The sequence below is a fragment of the Rousettus aegyptiacus genome, unplaced genomic scaffold (assembly GCF_014176215.1).
Source record: "Rousettus aegyptiacus isolate mRouAeg1 unplaced genomic scaffold, mRouAeg1.p scaffold_m13_p_17, whole genome shotgun sequence".
Classification (NCBI taxonomy): Eukaryota; Metazoa; Chordata; class Mammalia; order Chiroptera; family Pteropodidae; genus Rousettus; species Rousettus aegyptiacus.
Genome location: NW_023416292.1, coordinates 28,621,096 through 28,642,287, shown reverse-complemented (window position 1 = coordinate 28,642,287; position 21,192 = coordinate 28,621,096). Strand labels below are relative to the sequence as shown.

General features: G+C 49.4%; 1 protein-coding gene, 2 long non-coding RNA genes and 1 other non-coding gene across 6 annotated transcripts in view; 2 read left to right on the top strand and 2 right to left on the bottom strand.

Annotated features, from left to right (window-relative positions):
- Positions 1 to 14: 14 nt before the first annotated feature.
- Positions 15 to 21,192, top strand: part of LOC118612898 — a 41,318-nt gene continuing 20,140 nt past the window's right edge. Inside the window, exons 1-2 of the long non-coding RNA XR_004955238.1 lie at positions 15 to 216; positions 6,176 to 6,282. This is a non-coding gene — a long non-coding RNA (uncharacterized LOC118612898). The remainder of the gene's footprint in view (positions 217 to 6,175; positions 6,283 to 21,192) is intronic.
- LOC118613206 lies at positions 32 to 195 on the top strand. Its single transcript, XR_004955343.1, has one exon. It is a non-coding gene; the product is annotated as a U1 spliceosomal RNA (small nuclear RNA).
- LOC118612900 lies at positions 2,864 to 5,894 on the bottom strand. The gene is made up of 2 exons (XR_004955240.1): positions 5,428 to 5,894; positions 2,864 to 4,185 (listed from the first exon to the last, which is right to left on the bottom strand). It is a non-coding gene; the product is annotated as an uncharacterized LOC118612900 (long non-coding RNA).
- On the bottom strand, positions 7,576 to 20,871 carry PRKAB2 (protein kinase AMP-activated non-catalytic subunit beta 2). Of its 3 annotated transcripts, XM_036235005.1 has the most exons (9): positions 20,727 to 20,871; positions 20,373 to 20,536; positions 16,517 to 16,683; positions 15,680 to 15,773; positions 15,333 to 15,453; positions 14,551 to 14,684; positions 13,794 to 13,862; positions 12,856 to 12,893; positions 7,576 to 11,788 (listed from the first exon to the last, which is right to left on the bottom strand). In XM_036235005.1, exons 2-9 carry the CDS (start codon positions 20,526 to 20,528, stop codon positions 11,779 to 11,781), a joined length of 789 nt encoding a protein of 262 aa, XP_036090898.1. In that variant the 5' UTR covers positions 20,529 to 20,536; positions 20,727 to 20,871; the 3' UTR covers positions 7,576 to 11,778. The 3 variants fall into 3 exon arrangements, with proteins under 3 accessions (XP_036090898.1, XP_015982208.2, XP_036090899.1); XM_016126722.2 differs by lacking the exon at positions 12,856 to 12,893; XM_036235006.1 differs by lacking the exons at positions 12,856 to 12,893; positions 13,794 to 13,862.

The window sequence follows — 21,192 nt, the reverse complement described above, 5'->3', positions numbered from 1 at the left end:
AGGCTGTGTCGGGGCGGGAGGCGAGCAACTCATACTTACCTGGCAGGGGAGATACCATGATCACGAAGGTGGTTTTCCCAGGGCGAGGCTTATCCATTGCACTCCGGATGTGCTGACCCCTGCGATTTCCCCAAATGTGGGAAACTCGACTGCATAATTTGTGGTAGTGGGGGACTGCGTTCGCGCTCTCCCCTGGTGTCGCCGGTTCAAAAATAGGTAAGCTCGTTTTTATTTTTCCGTTATTGGTTTTGAGGCTGTTTTCGACCTTCGGGTTTTGTACTACGTCGTTAAGGTTTTTTTGTCGTGGAAAACGTCCGAAACTGTGGAATTAAAAGCTTAGTAAAACCTGGTTCCTAATAGGGGGGAACAGCAGTGTCCCGGTCTTACCGTGTCCCACGGGCTCGCTTTCCTGGTTTATAACGCGGGCGCGCGCACTCCGTGCTGTCTGGCGTTGCTGTCGTCGCCTAGCGACGCGACAGGGAACCGACCTGGGAGGATCCGGGGAGCCGCGCGCTCCCCGGTGTCTTGGGGCCGCGTGAGCTTGCCGGCGTCCTTGCCCTCCCCCAGCGGACGTACCCTTGGCTTTTTACTCTCGAAGGTCGAAGGTGACTGTGCCGCCGGGTGTCAGTGACCTGTCGGTGGGATCGGCCACTTGGCTCTGTCTGCCACGTCCGTGTGGCCGCGCCGCTCTGAGAACGCGGTGTCGGGGACCCGAGTCCCGGGAGGCGAGAGCGCGGGCGGCACGCGGAGCCCAGCCCCCCTTTCCCGAAACAGCCCCCGAGGGGGACGCGGGCATGGGCAGCGCGCTCCTTCCCTCCGTTTGGGGGCGAGCTGGCTCCTGCGGGACGCCCCGAGGCCAGGCTCACGTTTCCCGGGCCGGTGCCTTCAGGTTTGTCCCTCGGGGAGGAGATCGAAGCCATCTGGGGATCAGCGACAGGACAAGGCCATCGCCTACCCCCAGACCCCCGTTCGGCCCCGATCACTGGATGCTCCGGCCTGAGGTAGAATTCCGGCCAGGAGAAGAAGTGTTCCTTTCTTTCTCGATTGTCCTCTTCCCACCGCCCCGGGGACTCTGATGTCCCCAAGACAGGACGTGGGGCTTCGGGGTCCCCCTCGGGTTTCGTCTCCTTCCATCTCCGCCTCCGCGTCAGCTGCGCCGTCTTCCGACCCCCGCTTCGTTCACGCCCCTTCCCAAGCGCCTCCTCCGGTCGCTGTCCCTCCGCGCAGCCCGCGGGAAGCTGCAGGGACGTCCGCGTCGACGCGAGGAGCCCGACCGAGGCTGCTCGCTTCCCGGGTCTGGCCCTTGGGGGACTCCGCGGGAGGGACAGAGTCTGGGCGTCCGCAGCCACCGCGCCCGCAGTCTGGCAGCGCGGGCCTCCGCTGGCCTGTGACCGTCCCGGAGCCCGGGCGACCGCCACGCGAAGCGCCTCGGCGCCGGTCCCCTGGGCGGCGCGGGTCGGGGGAACCCAAGCGCCGCGCGGCGCCCCACGCGGCGGCCCCCGCGTCCCGGCGACGGGTGTCTGGCGCCCCCTCGCGGCCACGTGGGGTGCGCCGCGCCGAGATGCTCGCGGGGCCGCGAACTGCCAGAAGCGGACAAAAATAGGAAATGGGAGAAGTTGAGGAAGAACCCTGTGGTGATGGCTTAGAATTGAAGACATCCACATCCATTCACAACACCCACTGAGAGGATTCGACACCCCAGCAGCAAAGAGCACGTCCAGTTTGGGTTCTAAGTACAATTTCCCTGTAGAAATGCCTGCTTTCGGGTTGGGGGAGTAAAAGTGTAAGGCGAGCCTGGAATATCTTGTTGTGCCAAAGATTAGTAGGGACATGTCAAAAGGTCACAGAAGCCAGCTTGAAGAGGACCCCTGGTCAAATTAGAGACCACTGGTGCATCAAAACGAATAATGATTATAATGAATATGAAAGGAATCCATGTAATATCTATGCCACATCCACGGAGCATAATCCATGTAATACACTTAAAAGATGGAGGAGAGAAAACTGTACTTTATAGAAGAATAGCAGTAAGTGTGGAGAGAATAATGAAGTTGTTTCTTTTAGAGTCCAAGCTTACAAAAAATGTTTAAGTTTTCATATTCGGTGGTGGGAGTGGGCGACCCTGTTATTTTTTGTTTCAAGTTTTAGATGCGTTTATTTTCTTGACATGTTGATTCATAATGGCAAAAGGAAACAATGTCAAGTTTACCACTTTCGTTCGTTCCTCCCTGCAGTCGGATTTGCACCTGCAGGCATAAGGTTTCATTCACCTACGTGCTTAGCAATTTTCTGGTTCAGTACAGTTATTTTGCATTTTTATTTTATGTGGCAAGTTTTATTCTCACAGCTGTAAAAAGAAATGTTGTTTAATGCCCATAAACATCCTTGTTAATGTATAGTTACTATAACTAGATGTTTAGGCCTGAGAGCTAACTTCTTTCTGGAAGCTTGTAAAGCCTCTAGGGTTGTAGTTTATTTTGGAGAGTGCAAGAAGTATTTTATTATCAGTTTTACTAAGATCAATAATTATCCAGACTACCCCTACTCAGATTTACCTCCTGCTCCTGAAGCCACGTGGGTCCTTTTCTCTCTGTGTGTCAGTGTTGCTGGCCTATCGGAAGGGACATCTTTTGGTATCTGTAAGTCTGGGATTCCGGAAGCCATGCACCAGGTCACAGGCCATGTTCTTAAGAGGACTTTGTAAGACTCCTTTCTATAGGTCAGGTATGGCTCATTCCTTATAGTGGGCTTGCACACCGAATTTAGTAAGATTTGTGTCATCGTCATGGTCACAATATGATATATATTTAATCGTGTTCTGGAAGGAAGAGTAAAGATTCTTATTGAATATTTGCAGCTACAAGACCATGAAAAGGAATTTAATAAAAGTACTTTCCATCATGTTTAATCATTGTTACATTGCGCAGAGTAGTTATATAGGCCAATCAATACATATTATTTTCTATGGAAACATTATTCTTAAATTTTCTTGATGATTAACCAGTTTATAATCTATAGTAAAATTTCCACAGGGTGTTTTTTTTTCCCATTAATCCGAAAACACAGTTGATACAAAATGTCATCTAAACAATGTTTCATTCTTGTTTGTTCAACTAGACCTTGTTAAATTGAGGAGTCAGGATATATTAAAAAAGAAAAGGGATTTTCTCACATGCACACTAAAAAGAACATAAACAGCAATCTGATTCGTATTTTTGGTCCATTTAGCCCTAGTAATTAGTCTTTTGTTGATCTTGGGGTAAATTGTCTACTTTCACAAAGTCTTCTGCTTCTAAATAAGAGTCCTGGAAATCCTTGCAGGAACCCTTGTGGAAGTTGCAGCCACTTGTACAGTGTGACAAATGTCCATCCAAAGCGATCGACATTAGCTTATGCTGGGAAACGGTACCCATGACTCCATTTCCTGTATTATTAATAGTTAAGAATACTAAATACAGTCTTCCACTGAAGCTTTTTTGACATTTCTTTCAGAAGTCTCAATTTCTAATCTGTAATTTGTAGGAGGGGCATTATGTAAGGGAAAAGCAAAAATCACTGTGTATGGTAAGACCAAGTGGCTGTGGATAGTTCTGTCATCACCAATAATCTCAGTATGGCTAAGAATGCAGCTCCCTGTAGAAATATACACAAAACAATATGAATTTGATCAGTGATTACACTGAGACTGGTACCAGTTAAGACATTAAATTACAAGTCATCCTTGTTAGCAGGGAGCTTGAGAGCAGTATAACTCGCATGTGCTTAAACCAAAACAAAGCTTTCACATTTATGTTGAACACTTTCAATGCCAATGCAAAAATACCTTCCTGCAAGGTCAAGATTCTCAGGTCTGCCTTGGTCATATACCTTCACTCAGCATCCTGCTGACAGCACCCCTCATCTGACAGGGTAACTGTGCGGATCTGTCACTGTTTGCCCCTCTGAACAGAAGGCTTCTCTGTTTAGCTGTGTTATTGCCATGCTTCTTGGTCCCCAACAGACTGTTCTAAAACTCACCCACGTTAATCCTGAACGGCTTCCACACGTCCCTGGGGCTTTTCAAATGTCGATGTTATGTCTTCTTGCAGCAGTTATCAGTTGGATCTTCTTGTAAAATTGGGTCACTTTGCTGTGTAGCGTTGTTGTACCTCTCCGTAGCTTCAGCTTGACACCTGTCCTGTCTTCCTGCTCAGGGACAGACTCTGTTATAGTTATTCTCTTCCCCATTTCTGTATCTCAAAGCCTTTTTCCTCGATCTCACACCAGTACTGTGTCCCCTGTCCTAAGACTGTAGGATCCCGAGAAACCTAATTTAGGGGCCGAACCAATCACTGATCATCCAGGAGACGATTCTTCAGACTTCAAACTGCATATTTACTTTGTTCCTTTAGTGGTTGTATGAGAATTACATAGAAAATGTGTGGGGAAGGGCTGCGAAGATTCTTGTGCCCTATCCCTGTGCCCAGAGACCTTTACAGCGTCTTCATGTGGTTTTCAAAATGACCCCATGTAATGAGGCTCAAACAGATTTTTTAAATTGTCTATTTCATATTAGATAAGCGATGGAGCCGGGATTCAAATCCAACACGCTAACAAACCCTTTATTGCTGCAGTCCAGCCCCAGTAGAGAGATACACTTGGAACAAAGGAATATTGATAAGAATTAGTTGTTTATAATGACTTCTATCCATTCGTTCAGCAAGTATTTATTTGACTATTCTGTGTGGCAGGGGCGATGGGGGGAACAAGCCAATCACTATACAGATCATTACTAAGTACATTGTAATTATGATGTTTATTATTACTTCCATGCTTCCTGGTCCAGTTTCATCAGCTAGGGGTTGAAAGCTGACTGACCCAGCATAAAAAGATACACTTATAGAGTCCATGAAAATATATTTCTCCTGGGCAAGAATTTTCTGATTTTTTTTTTTTTTTTTTTTTTTTTTTTTTTTTTTGGTCCTCTGCTTGTCCTGGCATGACCACCGGCCTTTCCTGAGGTCACTCTGCCACTACCAAGCTGCAGGGGCCCTAGCCAGCTTCCTAATCTTTGCAAGTCTCGGTTTATTCACCTATAAAATTAGATTATTATCCTTAATTTTTCCAGTTTACCGTGTTTCTTACAGAGGAACCGCCCTGCCCCGTACCCTGTGAGCGTCCAAGCCTCCTTGCTGTAGCCACTCTTTACCAGCTTGACGCCGGAAACTTTGGGATGTTTCACTCTGCTTTTTCTAAGCTTTTGCTCAAGCTCATAAGCATTCAGTCTGGACCTCAGTAATTGTCCTTTGGGGAAACCAGGTGTGCGGCTGAGCCCCACTCCCACCCCCCGCCATTTTTCACCTGTTTCTATCGCGCCGTCACACACCACCGAGAGCTTTATTGCTTTCGCTTTACCCCATCAGCCACCCTGTGCTGGGCAAAGCTCACCTCTGAGCCGGTGCCCCAGATCAGCAAAGGGCCACAGGGAGTAAGATGGCGAGCGAGCGAGCTTCACCTTGGACAGCTCCACCGTCTCTCATCTAGTCCTGGTTGCTGCTGGTTCTGTTACGTCTAAAAGGAAGATCCCACCCTCAGCCTCCGTTCTGAGCTCAGACTGGCTCTCGATCTGGCAGACCCCTGGACTGTCGAATTCCTTTGCTCTCTCCCCAGAGACTCTGGGTCAGTCACCCAGACGACCATCAGGAACCAGCTCTGCTAATCAAGGGACAAATGTTTCCGTTTGTGGGTAGGACAAAAGGCCCCAGACATTCAGAATATTCTCGGCCTGTCCCTGACCCCCAGATCTGTTTTCCACGATCCCGCTGAATGCAACACCCATCTCGCCACCCAGTCCCAAGGCCTCACTTGTAATCGTGACCCAGAACTGCTATAATCAGTAACCAAGATCCCCGAAAACAAGGCGAGTCAGGGCTGCAGACCAGTTTTGAGGCCCAGGTGAGGTCCCCCCCGCCCCCACCCCAGACCCAGATCTGCAGGTGTGCAGTCATCTCCATGGCTCTTTCCGGTGCCCAGTTCTCACCTGATGTTCTCGTCACAAGCCGTCCTTCGCAGGGCTGTGGTGAAGGGGAATCAGCTCAGGAGTAGCTGAGAAGTCTGTGAAAAACTTTCAAAATATCGTATAGCACGTGGTCACGAAGTGGTCTGGCCTCTGACGAAGAACCTTGCCCTTCCCTAGGACGTCAGTGAAGAGGAAGCTCATGACGGGGTCTCCTCGAGAGCGTGGCGGAGGGCCTGAGGAGTCCAGCTGGCGAGAAGGCACGGAGGAGCTCACCTTCGGCCAACGTAAGTGCCCTGGAGCCAGGGTCGAGGTTAGGGGAAGGGGTGGCACCCCGGACCTCCATGCGTGCAGCTGGCCGAGCACAGCCACCGGCTGCGGAGGCGGGGAGGGGGAGTCACACTGTCTGAGCCACCTGTATCATGAATAGTCATGGGTGCCAGGGAGATGGGGGGCTGGGGGAGATACAGCCAATGACCACGAGCCAAGCAAGCGGGACGAAAGGCTTTAGAAAGCACATGCCAGCGCAAGTTCGGGCCTTGGGAGAATTCTGGTGCCACTGTGTCGGTGAGCAGGGCGCAGGACGTCTAGGAGACCATTCTGCCAGAGGCTGAGCCCACACGACACCCGCCTTCCTGTCCATGGGGTCTGCAGGTGCTTCTGGACCTGCCGTTGCGGTCTGACCTTAGCTGCTTCTGTCCACTTCCAAGCTCGGGGCCGCCATTGCCTGTATCTCCACTCCTCTCGGCTCAGCCTCCTCGTCGCCCGCTAGTCACGCCCACAGTGTCAGTCTCTCCTCTCCCTTAAGGAAGTTTAACTCAGTCGAATCTTTAAAGCAGCAAATGTAAGGGAGCTTGGCTGTGTTGTTTGAGGCAAAGTCCAGGGGCCAGCTATGTAAAAACCATGTGAACTAAAGGGATAGGAAACAAAAATTTTCCCTATTACAATCACAGCCCTGAACAAAGCCGGCTGAGGAGAGCGATTTGCTGTCAGAATGAAGTGTAAACCTGCTTTCGCATATAACAAAGTATAAATCTGGCAGAGAGGATATGTAGGAGAGGGTCCAGGGTAGTGGTCCTCGTCCCTGAGTGTGTATGAGAGTCATCTGGGGGAGCTTAAAAAGTACAGATGCCTGGACCCCACGCCGGAGATTTTCATCGACTTGGGGTGGAGGTAGTGGATGGGCATCAGTATTTTTGTAGACTCTGCATCAGTGATATGAATGTGCAGCCAAGGATGAAAGCCACTAGTCTGGGACCTCAGCTAATCCAGCCCAGGGTGGCCACACCTGCAGCCCGGTGTGGCGATCAGGACTAATGATCAGTGAGCTTTCTAAAACCATTAATTATCAGTGCTGATAATTAATTCAGCGGGCTTGTATTGCTCCAGTTAAAGTTGGTGTACCCTGGAATAGGAAAAAGAAAGTGGCAGATGTAAAGATGATCTCACCTGTGTCCCTACCCCTGCGACTTCTCTTTTTTCAAATGTGCCTCTGTGGAATTTACATTCTTTAGGTCCTGAGACTACCAAGGCAGATAGATCTTGATAGTATAATCGGTAATCAATGAAGAATTCAAATATATTGCTGTATAATACTTTTATTCAGTAGCTGTATGGGGAAAAAAACCTGACATTTCAGTACGTGTTACACCACATAATTTTCAGACACAGCAGAGTCCAGTAACAAACTACATTTGAAGAAAAGCTTTAAAACCCATTCTTGTATGCCACTCCTTGTGAAATACTGCAGAGCGGCTCTGTACCTCAGCACTGAAGGTTCCATTAATTCCCTTCAAATTATAGTCTTGTCCCCCTTTTATGACAGAGCTGCACTCATTCAAAATCCGTCAGTGTAATAACCACCACCCTCCTCTAATTTACCGAAATTCAAACAAATGTCACATAGGAGCCCGGTGTGGCGATCAGGACTAATGATCAGTGAGCTTTCTAAAACCACATCTGAGTCAGGTTAAGTGTTCCGTAGATAGGAAAAGAAAAGTCAGGTGATCAATACATAATACTTCATGCAGGTATCCCCTGACCTTTTAACCTGACTACAGAAGCCGGTGTTTAGTATTTCACACCAGTCATACTGCAAAAGCACTGTGCTGCACACAATTAGTTCGACTCCAATCAATGCTGGAAGTTAATAAGAAAATTTAATTTTAACCATATGCATTCACTTCAAAGCACAATTGAGAAAAGCAAATCAAGACAAAAGCTCAAATACAAATCCATTGCTAAAAATTAGGTTTCATAAGTAGCAGACTCTTGAGTGTTTTCTCTTATTCCTTTTTTCTTATAATTTTAAAATAGATATGGCCTTTTTGCTCCAAAAGTTTGGGTGCATTGCAGAAATCAACAGCCTTTCAACCTCCAGCTGTGACTGGTGCTCAAGGAGAGACACACGCCCAGAGCCAGAGTTTCGAAAGGCCGCGGCCCCTCCTTTCCCACGTCCTCTGCCCCGCGGGCCACGAGTCCGCAGTCCCTCGTAGAGGACAGCGAGACCTGGCTTTAAAGATGGGTCAGAACAAAGTGGGAACAAACTGGGTGACTGTGAGCAAGCCCATGCCCCGAGTCACTGGAACGTGAGCATTCAGAATGTGTTCCACACACACGCACGCACAAGACTATTGCATAATATTTTTAGTTGAGGTCAAAATTTTAAAAGCCCTATTTCCCCAGTTAAAAGCAGGGGACCCTATCATTTAGTATTTCTCCTTCATTTCTACCCCAGATTTGTGTCAGCCCAGCCTGGAGGTGACTCTTCTTTCCAAACCTGACTTCATCTCAGCAGCGTAAACAGAGCATTGACACTTTTCAAAGGCTTTATCTCTGATCCATTAGGTCTATAAGAGACTAGAAACAACTGGAGGGAAGTGAGTGGGCCTGGGTTCCTAGGATCCTCTTAGAAACTTCTCTTGGGTTCTTTTATAGGCTCCTCTACCACATAAGCATCATTTTAAAAAGCCAGCACTGTTGAGGCTAGGTATTAAATCCCACTCAGCTCTAAGCTTAAAGCAGCTCATAACCACGATGAGAGTGTTCTCCGTACCAGTAAGGCGACCAACGTTGGTTTCAGGTAAGGCTTGCCTTGAGACTCTGCTAAAGCCTGCCTGACAAATGAAGTGAAAGCGGAACATAGCAGGGTAGAGAACAGGAACAAGAGGCAAAGGCGATGTTCTATACAGCAAACTCGGTACAGTGGGATCCAAGGACACCAGTGAATCCGATATAATTTTTAAAAGATATTTTTAATTCTGAGTTACCAAGGCTTTATTTCCCTGGTCATACTCCTCAGCTCAGTCATTCTTTTTTCTCCCGCAACCTCAAAACCATGATGCTGTTCTTTAAGGGTTAGCCCTCCCCAGAGCTATTTCCTTTTTCTTCTGACTCTGTGAAACTCCTACAGAAAAAAACTAAAAAAATTTTTTCTTGCCTTTATTCATTTTCGAAATCTGCCAAACTCTCTTCTGCAGAAAGTCAACAATCCCTCTTAACCAGCATGAAAGGATGAGTGAGCTGTACTTGGGGCTACCTTCCTCCCTCCCTCTCTACCTTCTAGAAGTTTCTCGGGGACAGACTTCGCAGGGCCATGGGGCGTATCAGCAGTGTAAAGGCACGGTGCCGAATGAGGCAGCGCCCGGTCCCTCTTCCCAGTCCCCTCCATGTCCGGCTGAGGTATTAGCTCAGACCTCGGGAGACTGACGCGCTCTGCACATTTCCAGGTTAGAAAGATGTAAAGGTCACCAGCCCCCAAACCTACTGTCTTTGGAGCCAGACCCAATTGAGAGAAGCCTCTGGCCTGAGAGGCTTTTCCTGCCCCCCTCCACTGACACACCTGTGGGAGTAAAACTTGTAACACGTGGACACGGAGACAGTCATATTCCAATACTGTTAATAAGAAATACAAGTACAACGAAACCCTCCATGAAATGACCAAGATTTTGAATCCTCCTAAGTGGCCCACGTATCGATGAGTATTGGGAAAAAAACAAAATTCTAGTATAACCGAAGACAGCATAGATCCTGAGAGCTGGTTATAATAATAGGATTTGGCTAAGATATTTAAAATGGCACCTCATTCAAAAAGTGGTCGGAACCATGGAAGTTCTCCGCGAAAGCCTCCTGCGACAGAACACAGCCTCGAGTGGCCGGTGCAGTATTTATTCTCAGCAATTAACCACCAGAGCACCGAGCAGTCTGCATCCCCAGCAAGACGGCCCCGTACCCTACTGCCTCGGCCCGGATCTAAGAAGCCTACGTACTTGTAAGACAGTTCTGTCCTCGGCTCCATATGGGGAAGGCAGGAGGCAGCTAACTGACCTGTGGGCGCCCTTTCAGTGTGGCTGGGTCTTAGAGGTCAGGGAGTCTCTCGCAAGCATCAAGTGTGGCCTTCGGTGTGAACGTCTGACATGCATTTATCTGTAATGGAAGAGCCACAGATACTTGGGAAAAAATATTTTATCTCTGAACCCCAGAAGTGGATTAAATACCTACTTTTCACTTCACAAATGGAAGTCATGGACCCCACTTCACCATCAAACACTTAAAAAGAGGCAGAAAAACGATCCTGGTCGTGTTAGCACTGATGAGTCTGAATAAGCCTTGTGCAGAGCAGTGTTTGCTGTGATGGTGTGGCCAGGGTCAGACACATTAATGTGAGATTTGTGTGTAGAGGGCTAGACGACAGATGCTGGGAACCTTTCGTTAAGAGTCTGAAGTTCTCCTTTGCAGTTTCTTAAGCCCAATGAAAAGGTATTTTTTAATGAAAGGAAAACGTAGGCACATAAAGATCTTACAAGGACGAAGGACATGAATGTGTGCCCTGGTTCCACTGCCACCTGCGAAGCTGTCTGCTCTGCAAAAGAGAACAAGGAAACAGGGCCAGGCCGCGTGGGAAGACCCGTGGGGGTGTGCCGGGCAGGGGCAGCTGCGACGTCTCCCGTGGAGCAAGTCGGCAGGCCCGCCTTCCCGCCCCCCGGCCACGCCGAGCCACGTGTTCCTCAGACATTAAAACAAGCAGTCACAGGGTGGCCTGCACCACGCCCCACAGGGGACTTCCCGGCAGCCCTTGTCTCCGAGGGGGGCCAGGTCTCACACCACCTTTGACAAAGGGGTCACTGACCCAATAAGCAAGGCTCAGGGACAGGACCCAAAGGTTATCAACGTGAGATTGTGAAATGAAAAAGGTGCTGGGACATCTGGAATCATCAGACAAACGGATTGCGCCACATGCTCCGGGAACACAGCAACGCAGGGGCCAGCTGTGAGCAGGGCAGGGGGCCCGCCCATGCCCGCCCCCTGGAGAGCCCGGGCCGCCGTGACCGGCTCTCCACCCGCCAGCGGTCCCAAGCCTTTGCTCTTCATTCATCTTAGGAAAAATGCTTCCTGTAGTGAATGGTTCTTCCTGTGACCCCCAAGCAGGGTGTGGTGAGCCCCACAGGCCAAGAGACTACACCTAGCTAGGGGGCTTCCATTAACCTTCTTCTCACATGTGTATATGTGTGTAATTTTTTTTTCTTAAAATAAATTCTGTGAATTCGTAAAGCTCTCATCTTCGACAAATGCAAAAGCAGAGCATCTTACTCAGAGGCTCTGAAACGCACACATCAGCCTCAAAGCAAATTAGCCTTCCAGTCTCAAGTAAGACTGGTCCAGCCCAGAAAGGCAAGGGCGATGCTTCTGAATCCTGGGAGGCAGGAAGGGGTCCCTTCAGATGGGCTTGTACAGCAGAGTGGTGACATACTTCTTCTTGTAGCGATGGGTTGCGCTAAGGACCATCACGCTGTCCTGCAAGAGAAAGAAACATGCGGCTAACTCGTTAGTCCTGGCGCACACAGTTCTTCCCGCCTTCCGTCCTGCACAGCGATGCACTTTTAAGAGACATAGTTTGATGTTACAGAAGGTTGGTTTTGGAGTCAAATCAAGTTCCAACCCTGACGCCTACTGTTATTCTATTCATGACCTTAAATGATCTACTCGATGTCTCTGAGTCTTTTTCCTCATCATTACAAAGGACAACACCTACCATTAAGGTGGCTCTGACGATTACACAAGAATGCGTGGTGCAGGACCAGACTCGCAACAGGTGCTGAAGACATATTAGTCTCCTGCCTCACTCTCTTCCCCACTTTACATCTGAATACTGGGCTTAAAACGAGCCAAGAAAAAAATATCTTGCCATCTATTTCTAGAAGGAAGTTATAAATGCGATGAGAAGAAAGGGCAGTGATCCTTTTAAAAACCGATTTTGCCCCGAAGCAGGTCTAATTCCTATTTGATGCCAGGGATAAACTCTAAAAGTCCTCTCTGATCGAGAGCGGGCTCAGGAAGCCCCCCTCTATCTTTGAACAAAGCGGACCCAAAATCCTCCTTGGAAAGACACTTGATCCAGTGGATCAATTTTAAATAGCATAAGTGATCTGCGAGAACCAGAAATGAATCGAAGCCAAGCTGGATCACAATAATAAAGACCTCGACCTAGGTCAGAACCAGTGTGAAAAGTAAGAAGTACCACGTCCCAGGCTACGTTGCAGACAGGCAAGGAGCAGTCCCAGGAGGCAAAATCCAGTCTGACCCCAAAGAACCCAAGCGAATCCAACTGAGAAGGTATTTCATCTTCTTATTTCCCTCCACACTTTATTATTATCCACAATGAAAGCTTCTCAGATTAACACCTGTGATCAGAGTATGCTGATCGCAGCCTAAACACGACAGGAGCCAGGCAGGTAAAAAATTCAACTCCAGGAAGGGTCTGGTAGAAACGAGGAGCTCAGGAAGCCCTGACATGACAGGCTCCAGGAAGGACACGGAGCAGGCAGGGAGAGCTGGGCTGCCGTCCGCGCTCTCGTACTTACTGGCAATGTGACCTTCTCTGAGTCTTAGTCTCTTTAATCTATAAAACAGGGGTTAAAAATAACACTTACCTCATAAAGTTATTACAAAAATGAAATTCAATAATATATATATATATTTGAAGTACCATATAATCTATTAAACAAGCTGTTGAGCGATTTCCCTCATCTTGTTGCACATCTAGGCAACAGAAGCAGTGTGAGGAGATTCCTGGGGCGCGTGCTGGACGAGCTCAGGCAGAACCCCTGGCACGGGGCCTCGCAGGCTGCCCAGGTGGGTCTGAGCACGGCCAGTCCCGCTGGGTTGCTGCGGAGCACACAGAGCTTCAGCCCAACGGCCAGGCCGCAGAGCCATGACGAGACAAAACAGAGATTTTCAACCCAGGTGCCAAAGTGGCAGAGAAATCAAGGACTCCAAGAGTTGGAGGGGACAGGGCAAATCTGGTCCCATTTCTCCTTGACCAAGTGTACAGGACAGATGCAGCCACCTGGGTGTATGTGACGGAGGCACCTGAGAGCGGCTTGTGTCCACGTTTAAAAAGCGGGAGCCTTACTAGGACATTCGAACGTTCTTGGAACTGGAAGCTAAACTTGCTTTTTCTGCAAATGAAACCCTAGTGCTGTGAACTCAAACTCAGCGAAGGAGGGGGCACCAAGGTTACAGCCACCTGAAAACGAAACCGGGGACTAAAAAAATCCACTCAATCACAGGGCGATTCAGCCAGCCAGAACACAGACATACAGACCGAGGTTAATTTAAAAAAAGAAGAAAAAGAAAAAGAAAAACGTACCCAGTAGTTAAAAAACGTTCTCCTATAATCTGTCCGTGACCGCCCGGCTTCAGCCCCAGTGAAGGAGCGGAGCCAGGGACCACTGGCGAGCACTTGGGACCGTCCCTCCCACTGGGGGGCGCTCTGTGAAGAGCCAGGCCCACCACTGACCTTAATGGACAAGGCGTAGAGATGGTTCAGCATAACGTGATTGGGTTCGGGGAGCAAGGCGGGGTCACACTAAGGGAGAAGAAGAAAATCACGGGGTGGCTGGTTAAGCGCAGTCTTAAACCAAACAGGGTGCTCTTCTTCACAGCCTTTGAGATTGCCGAGAAACGCCAAACTAGAAGGTACTATTCCTCTTACATGACATGCTCACTCGAGTGTATGTCAGTAATACGGTCTCATTACCGAAAATGAGGAAAATTCTGAGTCCAGGGCAGACAGCCGAAGCCTCAGCAACTGTTCATCTTCCTCAACAGAGCTAAGACGAAAGTCTTGCCCACAACATATACAGAAGAGTCATGTCAAGAGGCAAAACTAAACTAAGAATCAAGTAAATTGATTAGAGATGTCAATTATATGCAACCCCTCTCCTTCCAAAAAAATCCTTTATACTTCTTTTGTATATCCCCAAAAGATAAATACTCCTTATCCTGTATTGGAATAGAAGTCCCAGAAATTGGCTCTAGTAATCCATAGCTCTGGGCCTGATTTATTAGGACCAAAGACCACTGTGGATTTGACTTCAGTACCTGGAAAAGCCATGACTCAGCCCTGGAAAAAGGAATCTGTAAAGCTACTGATATGTGCGATTTATGCCCTCGGCGCACCTGTGCAATAATTCCAGCCACTGAGACTACAAAACTTTAGCGTGAATGGCCCCGCTGGCCCTCAGCTGCCCCAGCGACACTCTGGAGATACTCACAGAAATATTAGTGTCCTTGTTAAGAATAACCTGAAGAAGGTGAGGAGGCAGGATGGGCGGAGACTTGAATCTCTCCTCGGATCGAAACACATACATTTCTTGACCGTAAGGCCCTGGGGGTGAGCTGGAAAGGTCTGGAAGATATTCACCCAAATATAAGGGCAAGTTGGGAAACTAGTAAAAATGCATGAAAAACTATTAATACACAGCAGCTCATATTAAATATGGTGACCTGTCAGGTCTACGACTGTAAGGCAATCAAAGAAAAATGTGAGTCATTCTGCACATAAACCAGGATTCTGCAAAACGGCAACATGGAGGGGAGAGGAGATGAGGGTGACAGACGTCGGCCTCGGGGACAGCTGCTCTGTGTATCAGTTCTATGACCTGGGACAGGTCCCTCCCACCATTTGACACAGATGAGCCCTGAAAACATGTTAAGTGAAAGAAGCCAGACATAAAGGACCACATATCGTATGATGCCGTTTACTTGAAATGTCCCAAACAGGCAAAATTCATAGAGACACAAAGTAAATTTGCGGTTGCCAGAGGCCGAGATGTTTCTTCTGCCTCAGAGAAGGGGACGTAAATATTTACAGACGAACTGTATCTCTCTACAGAATATATACACACTCATATATATGATGTATACACATGTATATGTGAACTTCAGAAAATTCCTGAGGAGAAAATAAAAAAATAAGGAAACAAAAACCACTCTTGGGAAGGAACATGCATTATAAGAAAAGCACATCAAAAAATAGCAAATACTGCAACGTTACCGCGACAGGAAGTCTCCGAGCTTTCCATGGAATCTAGCTTTAAAGCATCGAACACCTCAAAATCCGATTTCTTGACATGGATCAAATTGTTAATCGTCCCGAGCTGACTGGTAACCACAGGCTGAAACAGTGAGTAGGAAAAACGCGTGAGTCCCCATTCCAAACGCATCTCTTCCGTCCATCTCTATTTTTAGAAATGATCATGCCCACCACCTCCACCTCCACCTTTCACCAAGAGAGAACCGCTGCCCATCGGCAATGGCAGCAATGACTTCTGCCACCAAAGGCAACAATGGCCGAAAGGAGGCTCGGGAGTCAGCGGTCACCCTCGGAGACCGAGGCCTTACCTCCGATGGATCGTGAACCCACTGTCCATCCACGAAGAACTTGTACTGGTGCTCTCCCTCAGGGAGGTCCAGGATGGCCACAAAGTCGTTATGGCTACAGAAGAAAACAGAAAGTTACACAGGCCACGCTCCTGTTAGAAGACGGAATGTAAAGGTAAAACCGTAAGGCAAAGTGTCACACTAGTGACAGCCCACACTGCTGAACGACTGCACCCCTGTACCCCGTTGAGCACGAATTTGCCAGCCCCTCCCAATAACTTTCGTTCTTAACTAATACCTGGGAGAGAATCATCAAGATGATAGTCCCCCAAAATGGTTCGCCCGAGTACAACTCTTTTGCTTAGCAGAACAGATGCCTCAAAAGTGCAAACAGGATGGTGGGGATTCACGAGGCAGAAGTGGCTCGAGGCACCCATTCCATAGTGCGGTGAGCATTTTCTGGAAAAATTACCTACTGACTCATCAGCCATCTGACTACTAGTGCTCTGCAAGCCACAAACAGCATTGTGACCTAGAACTTCACAGTGTGTTTTAGAAGTCAGAGCAACTGGACTCAGCCGGTTACAGAAGACTTCCCACAGCACAGAAAGGACTTGGCATGAGCACAGTCCTAAAGAATGTGCCCACGAAGCTGTCACAAGTCCCTCTGAGGCCATGATAGTCTAAGTGATCAAACATCTATGACTCACTAGGAGATTTTTTTTTTTTTTTTTAAAGTCACAGATTAGTCACAGGTCACAGAAACCGGTCCGGAGTCCCCGGCAGGTGGAGAGGAGGTCTAGCCAGGTCTCTCCCTGCTCTGGGGCTCTGCAGACCCAACCAGGACACGGTCGTCACCTCTTAATCAGTGGGATCTTGGTGCTCCAGTTGTTGAAGGAGCCGGAGATGAAGACCGCCTCGCCGCCTTCGGACCAGCGGATCACGGTGGGCCGCGCCTGCTGAGCGGGCCTCGCGGAATCCTCCAGGTCCTGCTGCCATGATACAAACTCTTTGTCCCCGGGGAGCTGGAAGAAGGATTAGGTCATCCCTAGACTGTGACCCAGGAATTCCTGAAAGCCGACTCCCCTCCCTGGGGCAGAGAGGGGCGCTAGGTTTCTGCTAAGGACCAGTAAGCCCTGAAATTATAGCAACCAAATCAGGTTTTGAACAAAGTCCAGGAAAAGGACTCATCTAAGACTGAAATGGTCAAGCAGCTTATGCTCCAGGGCTGCCCCGACCACAGCCCCACTTCTACGAAGTCTGCATACGTCACTCGCCCTCTCACAGCCTTGGGATACAGGATCTCTCTTAAGGAAAAACAAACCCTCCTTCGTGTCACCAAATTAACGCACAGGAAGGCAATTACGATATGCTTCTGAGTGCCTCTTACAAAGGAAACGAAAATGTGAAAACAAAGTCTGGTTCTATAGAAATATAATTAAGTTTGCCACATATTCTTCACATGCAACTATGAGCAGCTCTCAATGATCAGTTGTAATGGAAATTAGATAGTGAAATTCATAAGTAATTTATAAACTCCATTTTAGCGAATAGGTTACAAAGGACACTAAAAATATCAAAACCAGACCATTGGTTTCTTAAATTTTGAGAAGTGGTTATGAACTCTTATTTGTTCACCTATGTCAGGTTCATACCAATTATTCAGGAGTACGGATGGAGACTGTGGAGCCTCAAGGAACATGGGATCAAAAACAGCTTCCTTTAGCAAAAGCAGTTCCAATATCAAATGAGGTCTGTAGGATTCTGAAAATAACTGACTCCTTACTTAGTTACTTTTCATTACCATGTTGGGAAAATTTCCCAGGGCAGAGCAACTGAAGAGAGGCTGACGACTCCATCATCACATTAAGAGTTTAATAAGGGGCCTTAGGCCTGAGGCGCGTGTTGGGCGCTGGCAAGACAATGTGATCTAATCCACAGGCGGTAGCTGACGCCAACGAGTTGTGCAGGACAGGACAGGGCAGACAAGGGTACTTGGGGTGTGAGACGCCCCAGATAACAGGAAAGCAGTCTCCATTCTGGTCCTGATCTAGCTGGACCTAGCTTGAGGGTCAGGCAGATGCCATGCCTGGAACGGTCTCTCCTGCAGATACCATCCTTTAAAACAGGAACTGGCAAACTGTGGCCAGCGAGCCAGATGCTTTTAAAAGTAAAGTTTATTGGGAATAAACTTTATATAGAAAATGCCCATTCATGTACTTATCTACAGGTGCTTTCATGCTACAGTGGCAGAACTGAGCAGTGGTGATAGAGACCATACAGTCCGCAGAGTCTAAAAGACTTACTCTCTGGCCCTTCACAGAAAGTCTGTTGGTCCCCACTTTACGCTGGCTTAAGTGGCTTTGGTAAATAGGCAAATGAGACTGTACAGTACCAAGTCAAAGATTACCAAATAAAATAATGTGAGTTTTAAAAAAAGGACTAGCTTATTAGCTTGGGCTCCATTTTCAAAATGGCTGGGGTGGTCTACCTTCCATGCTGTCTCTCGATAGTCTCAGAACTGTGCTATGAGACGCCAGTAGCAACATAAGCCCAAGGAAACAGAGAAAGAACTGAAAGGACTTTCACGTTATATAAGGAAGTGGCTTAAGCGAAACCTCGATCTCCATATTACTAAAGCGATGCTCTCTTGCCTGACTGGCTGCATTAAATTACAGAAATTTTTACATAGGCGTTGAGTAATCCTGAGATTCTGATTCAGGTGCACGGCCTGGCAATCTTTTTTAAAAGCTTCCCAGATAATAATGCTGTGACACATTTTAATAAACAAACAAAATAAAAACCCTTGTCTCTAGCGATAAGTCCTAAAATATTTACAGAAAAAATATTTGATAAGTCTAAAATTGCTTCAAAATAATTGGCAGAGGTGGATCGGGTACAGATGAAGAAATTCATTGTTTATACTGGGTGACAGGTAGTTCATTACACTGTTCTCCCCACTTTGGAAAATGTTTCAGATTCTCCATTGTTTGAAAAAATCTCAGGTGATTTTAATATGCAAATAGGACTGAGAACTGAGGAAGGTGGGCATTCTAATGGAGGCCCCACTGCCAGTTACTTTTATGATTTAGGATTTTCAGTTTAGAATTTGAAAGCTACAAACTATTAATATACCTAGTTTTGGAAGAAAGCCCTTCCACATATGAGATGACGTTTCTGTGGTAGGCATGAGTGCAGCTAACTAGCAGAAGGATTGTTTACTCCAAGTTAAACAGTCAGCAAAATCATCAGGAAGAGAGAGAAAATGATTAGAAGAGTTTAAAATGCTTAAGGTAAAATACTGAAGGAAGAACTATAAAATTGTAGACTTGTAAAGAGACCTTAGGAATTACCAGTTTTCTTATTTCACAAATGGCAAGACTGAGGTAAGGGAAAGAAGGATCCAAAACAAGCTCCATTTCACACAGAGCGATCTGGCGTCCTCAGGACACCGATGACTGCAGTCACAGTTTGACAGATACACTGTACTTAAATCCTGAGTCATGAATGTAGCAAAAGGGTAAAAACATAATGAAGCAGATCGCCTTGAGAAAGCCTTGAAGAAGTAAATTCAGATGGCCAGGGAGACCGGCCAAAGGACGAGGAGGCAGTCCCAAAGGGGGAGAAGAAAGGAATGGAGAAGAAACCCAAGAAATGGTCCTTTCAGTCATTCTCACTGGTCTCTGCTTATGTTCGCAATTGGGATCCAAGGAAATAAACCACCAAACTCAATGTGCTATGAGGTGGCAAGTCACGCTCTATTTACTTCGTGGGAAGGGGCAGGAAACAGCAAAGGCACTGGTCTCAGTCCCTCCAATTTCTACTTAAGTCGGCCTTCATGTATTCTATGCTGACAGCTCTAAGAGTGATAGACATTTGGACAGCAATCACGTTGCTGTCACCTCCCTCTGGCCTTTCTGCAGAGTGCTTACAAACTGCCACTTTCCTGAAAGTCCTTGGGATTGACAGCAAGGTCTTCCGGCAGCGTGGGTGGTCCGTTCTCAGCCCCGGTCGCGTTACCCAGCACCACTGGCCCGGGGGAGAAACCCCGAATCACTGGTTCTCCCACTTGCGCAGCTGGGTTTGGAAGACGCACAACCTCAGCCGCCACATCTATAAAGTACGGCGCAAAAACCGGGCAGCGACGTCTGTCCTCTACTGGTCCCCAAGACTAGGAGAAAGTGTTCGAATGAGCAAGCGGTTGCTGCTCGCGGCCAAGCCAAAGGGAAAGAGGGTCCGAAGTGCTGAGCGTCTGGGAGAGCACCGGCGACACCGACCCGACACTGCCGCAGGGGAGCTGTCAGGACAAAGAAACTCCTTTACCTGCCTCGGGGCAAATGTCAGAAACCGCGCCTGCGGTCGGCAACTCAGGCGACCTCTCAAGTTTTCCGCCAGCGCTTACAACCTATAAAGTCCTCACTGTGCCTGTCAGGAGAACCAAATTGGGGAGAGAGGGGGCTCCCTATTGTCCTCATCCTGAAAATGTGGTCGAGAGACTGGTCGCACACCACGAACCCCGCTGCCACCCTCTTCTGGGACAGCACCGCAAGGGGAACGACCATCCAACATCTCCGTCCCCGAAAATCTCTTTAACCCCCCCAAAAAACAAAAAAACAAACCAGAAAACCCCATAACCCAGATCAGCGCGCTAAGCCCCGGGGGAGGGAGGCGGCGCCGCGCAGCCCGGCGGCGCCGCGCGCGGGCGGCCGCTCACCTTGGCGTCGGGCAGGCTGAAGACGCCGGGGTCGTCCGTGCTGCCCACCATGATCCTGCGCTCCGGGCCCGCGCCCGGGCCGCCGCCGCCCTCGGCGCGCGCCGCCTTGGCGCCGTGGCGCTCCGCGGCCGCCCGCTCGCTCGCGGTGTTCCCCATGGCTGCGCCTGCCGTGGGACACCCCGGCGGCCGCGTCAGGGCGCCCCCGGGCCGCCCGCGCCCCGGGCGCCCGCGCGAGGGCCCCGCCCGCCCCCCCCCCCCGCCTCCGGGGCCGCCCGGGGCCCCCCCAGCGCGCGCGCTGCCCGCCGCTCCCGAAACCCGCCTTCGGGGCGCCCCCCGCGCCCCCGGCCCGCTCACCGCCCCGCCGGCGCGCGGGTGTCCTGCGGATCCGGCCGCCAATAAAGTTATTGAAATTGAAGCCGCGTCGGGGACGAGCGACCCGCTCTCCTCCTAAAATGGCCACGAGGCCGGAGCGCGGACCCGCCCCGCGCGCGCCCCGCGCCCGCCGCCGCCGCCGCCGGCCTCTCTAGCCGCCCAGCCTCGGTGGTGGCGGCCGCGCCGGCCCGCAGCGCCCCGCAGCGCCCCGCAGCCGGCGCCACCGCGCGGGGACTCGGGGGCGCGCCGGGCCCGCCATCGTGGCCGCCGTGCGCGGCGCCCGGGGCAGCAGGTGCGCCGCAAGGTTCTCCGCGCAGCGTCCTTGTGGCAGGCGGCCCGGAGAGGCGCTTCCCAGAGGGCGTGGGAGAGCGGACTTTCCGCCGCACGCGGGAGGATTGCAGGGGGCCGAAACACCTGGAGGGAGCGGCCCCCGACTGCGCCCCGGGGA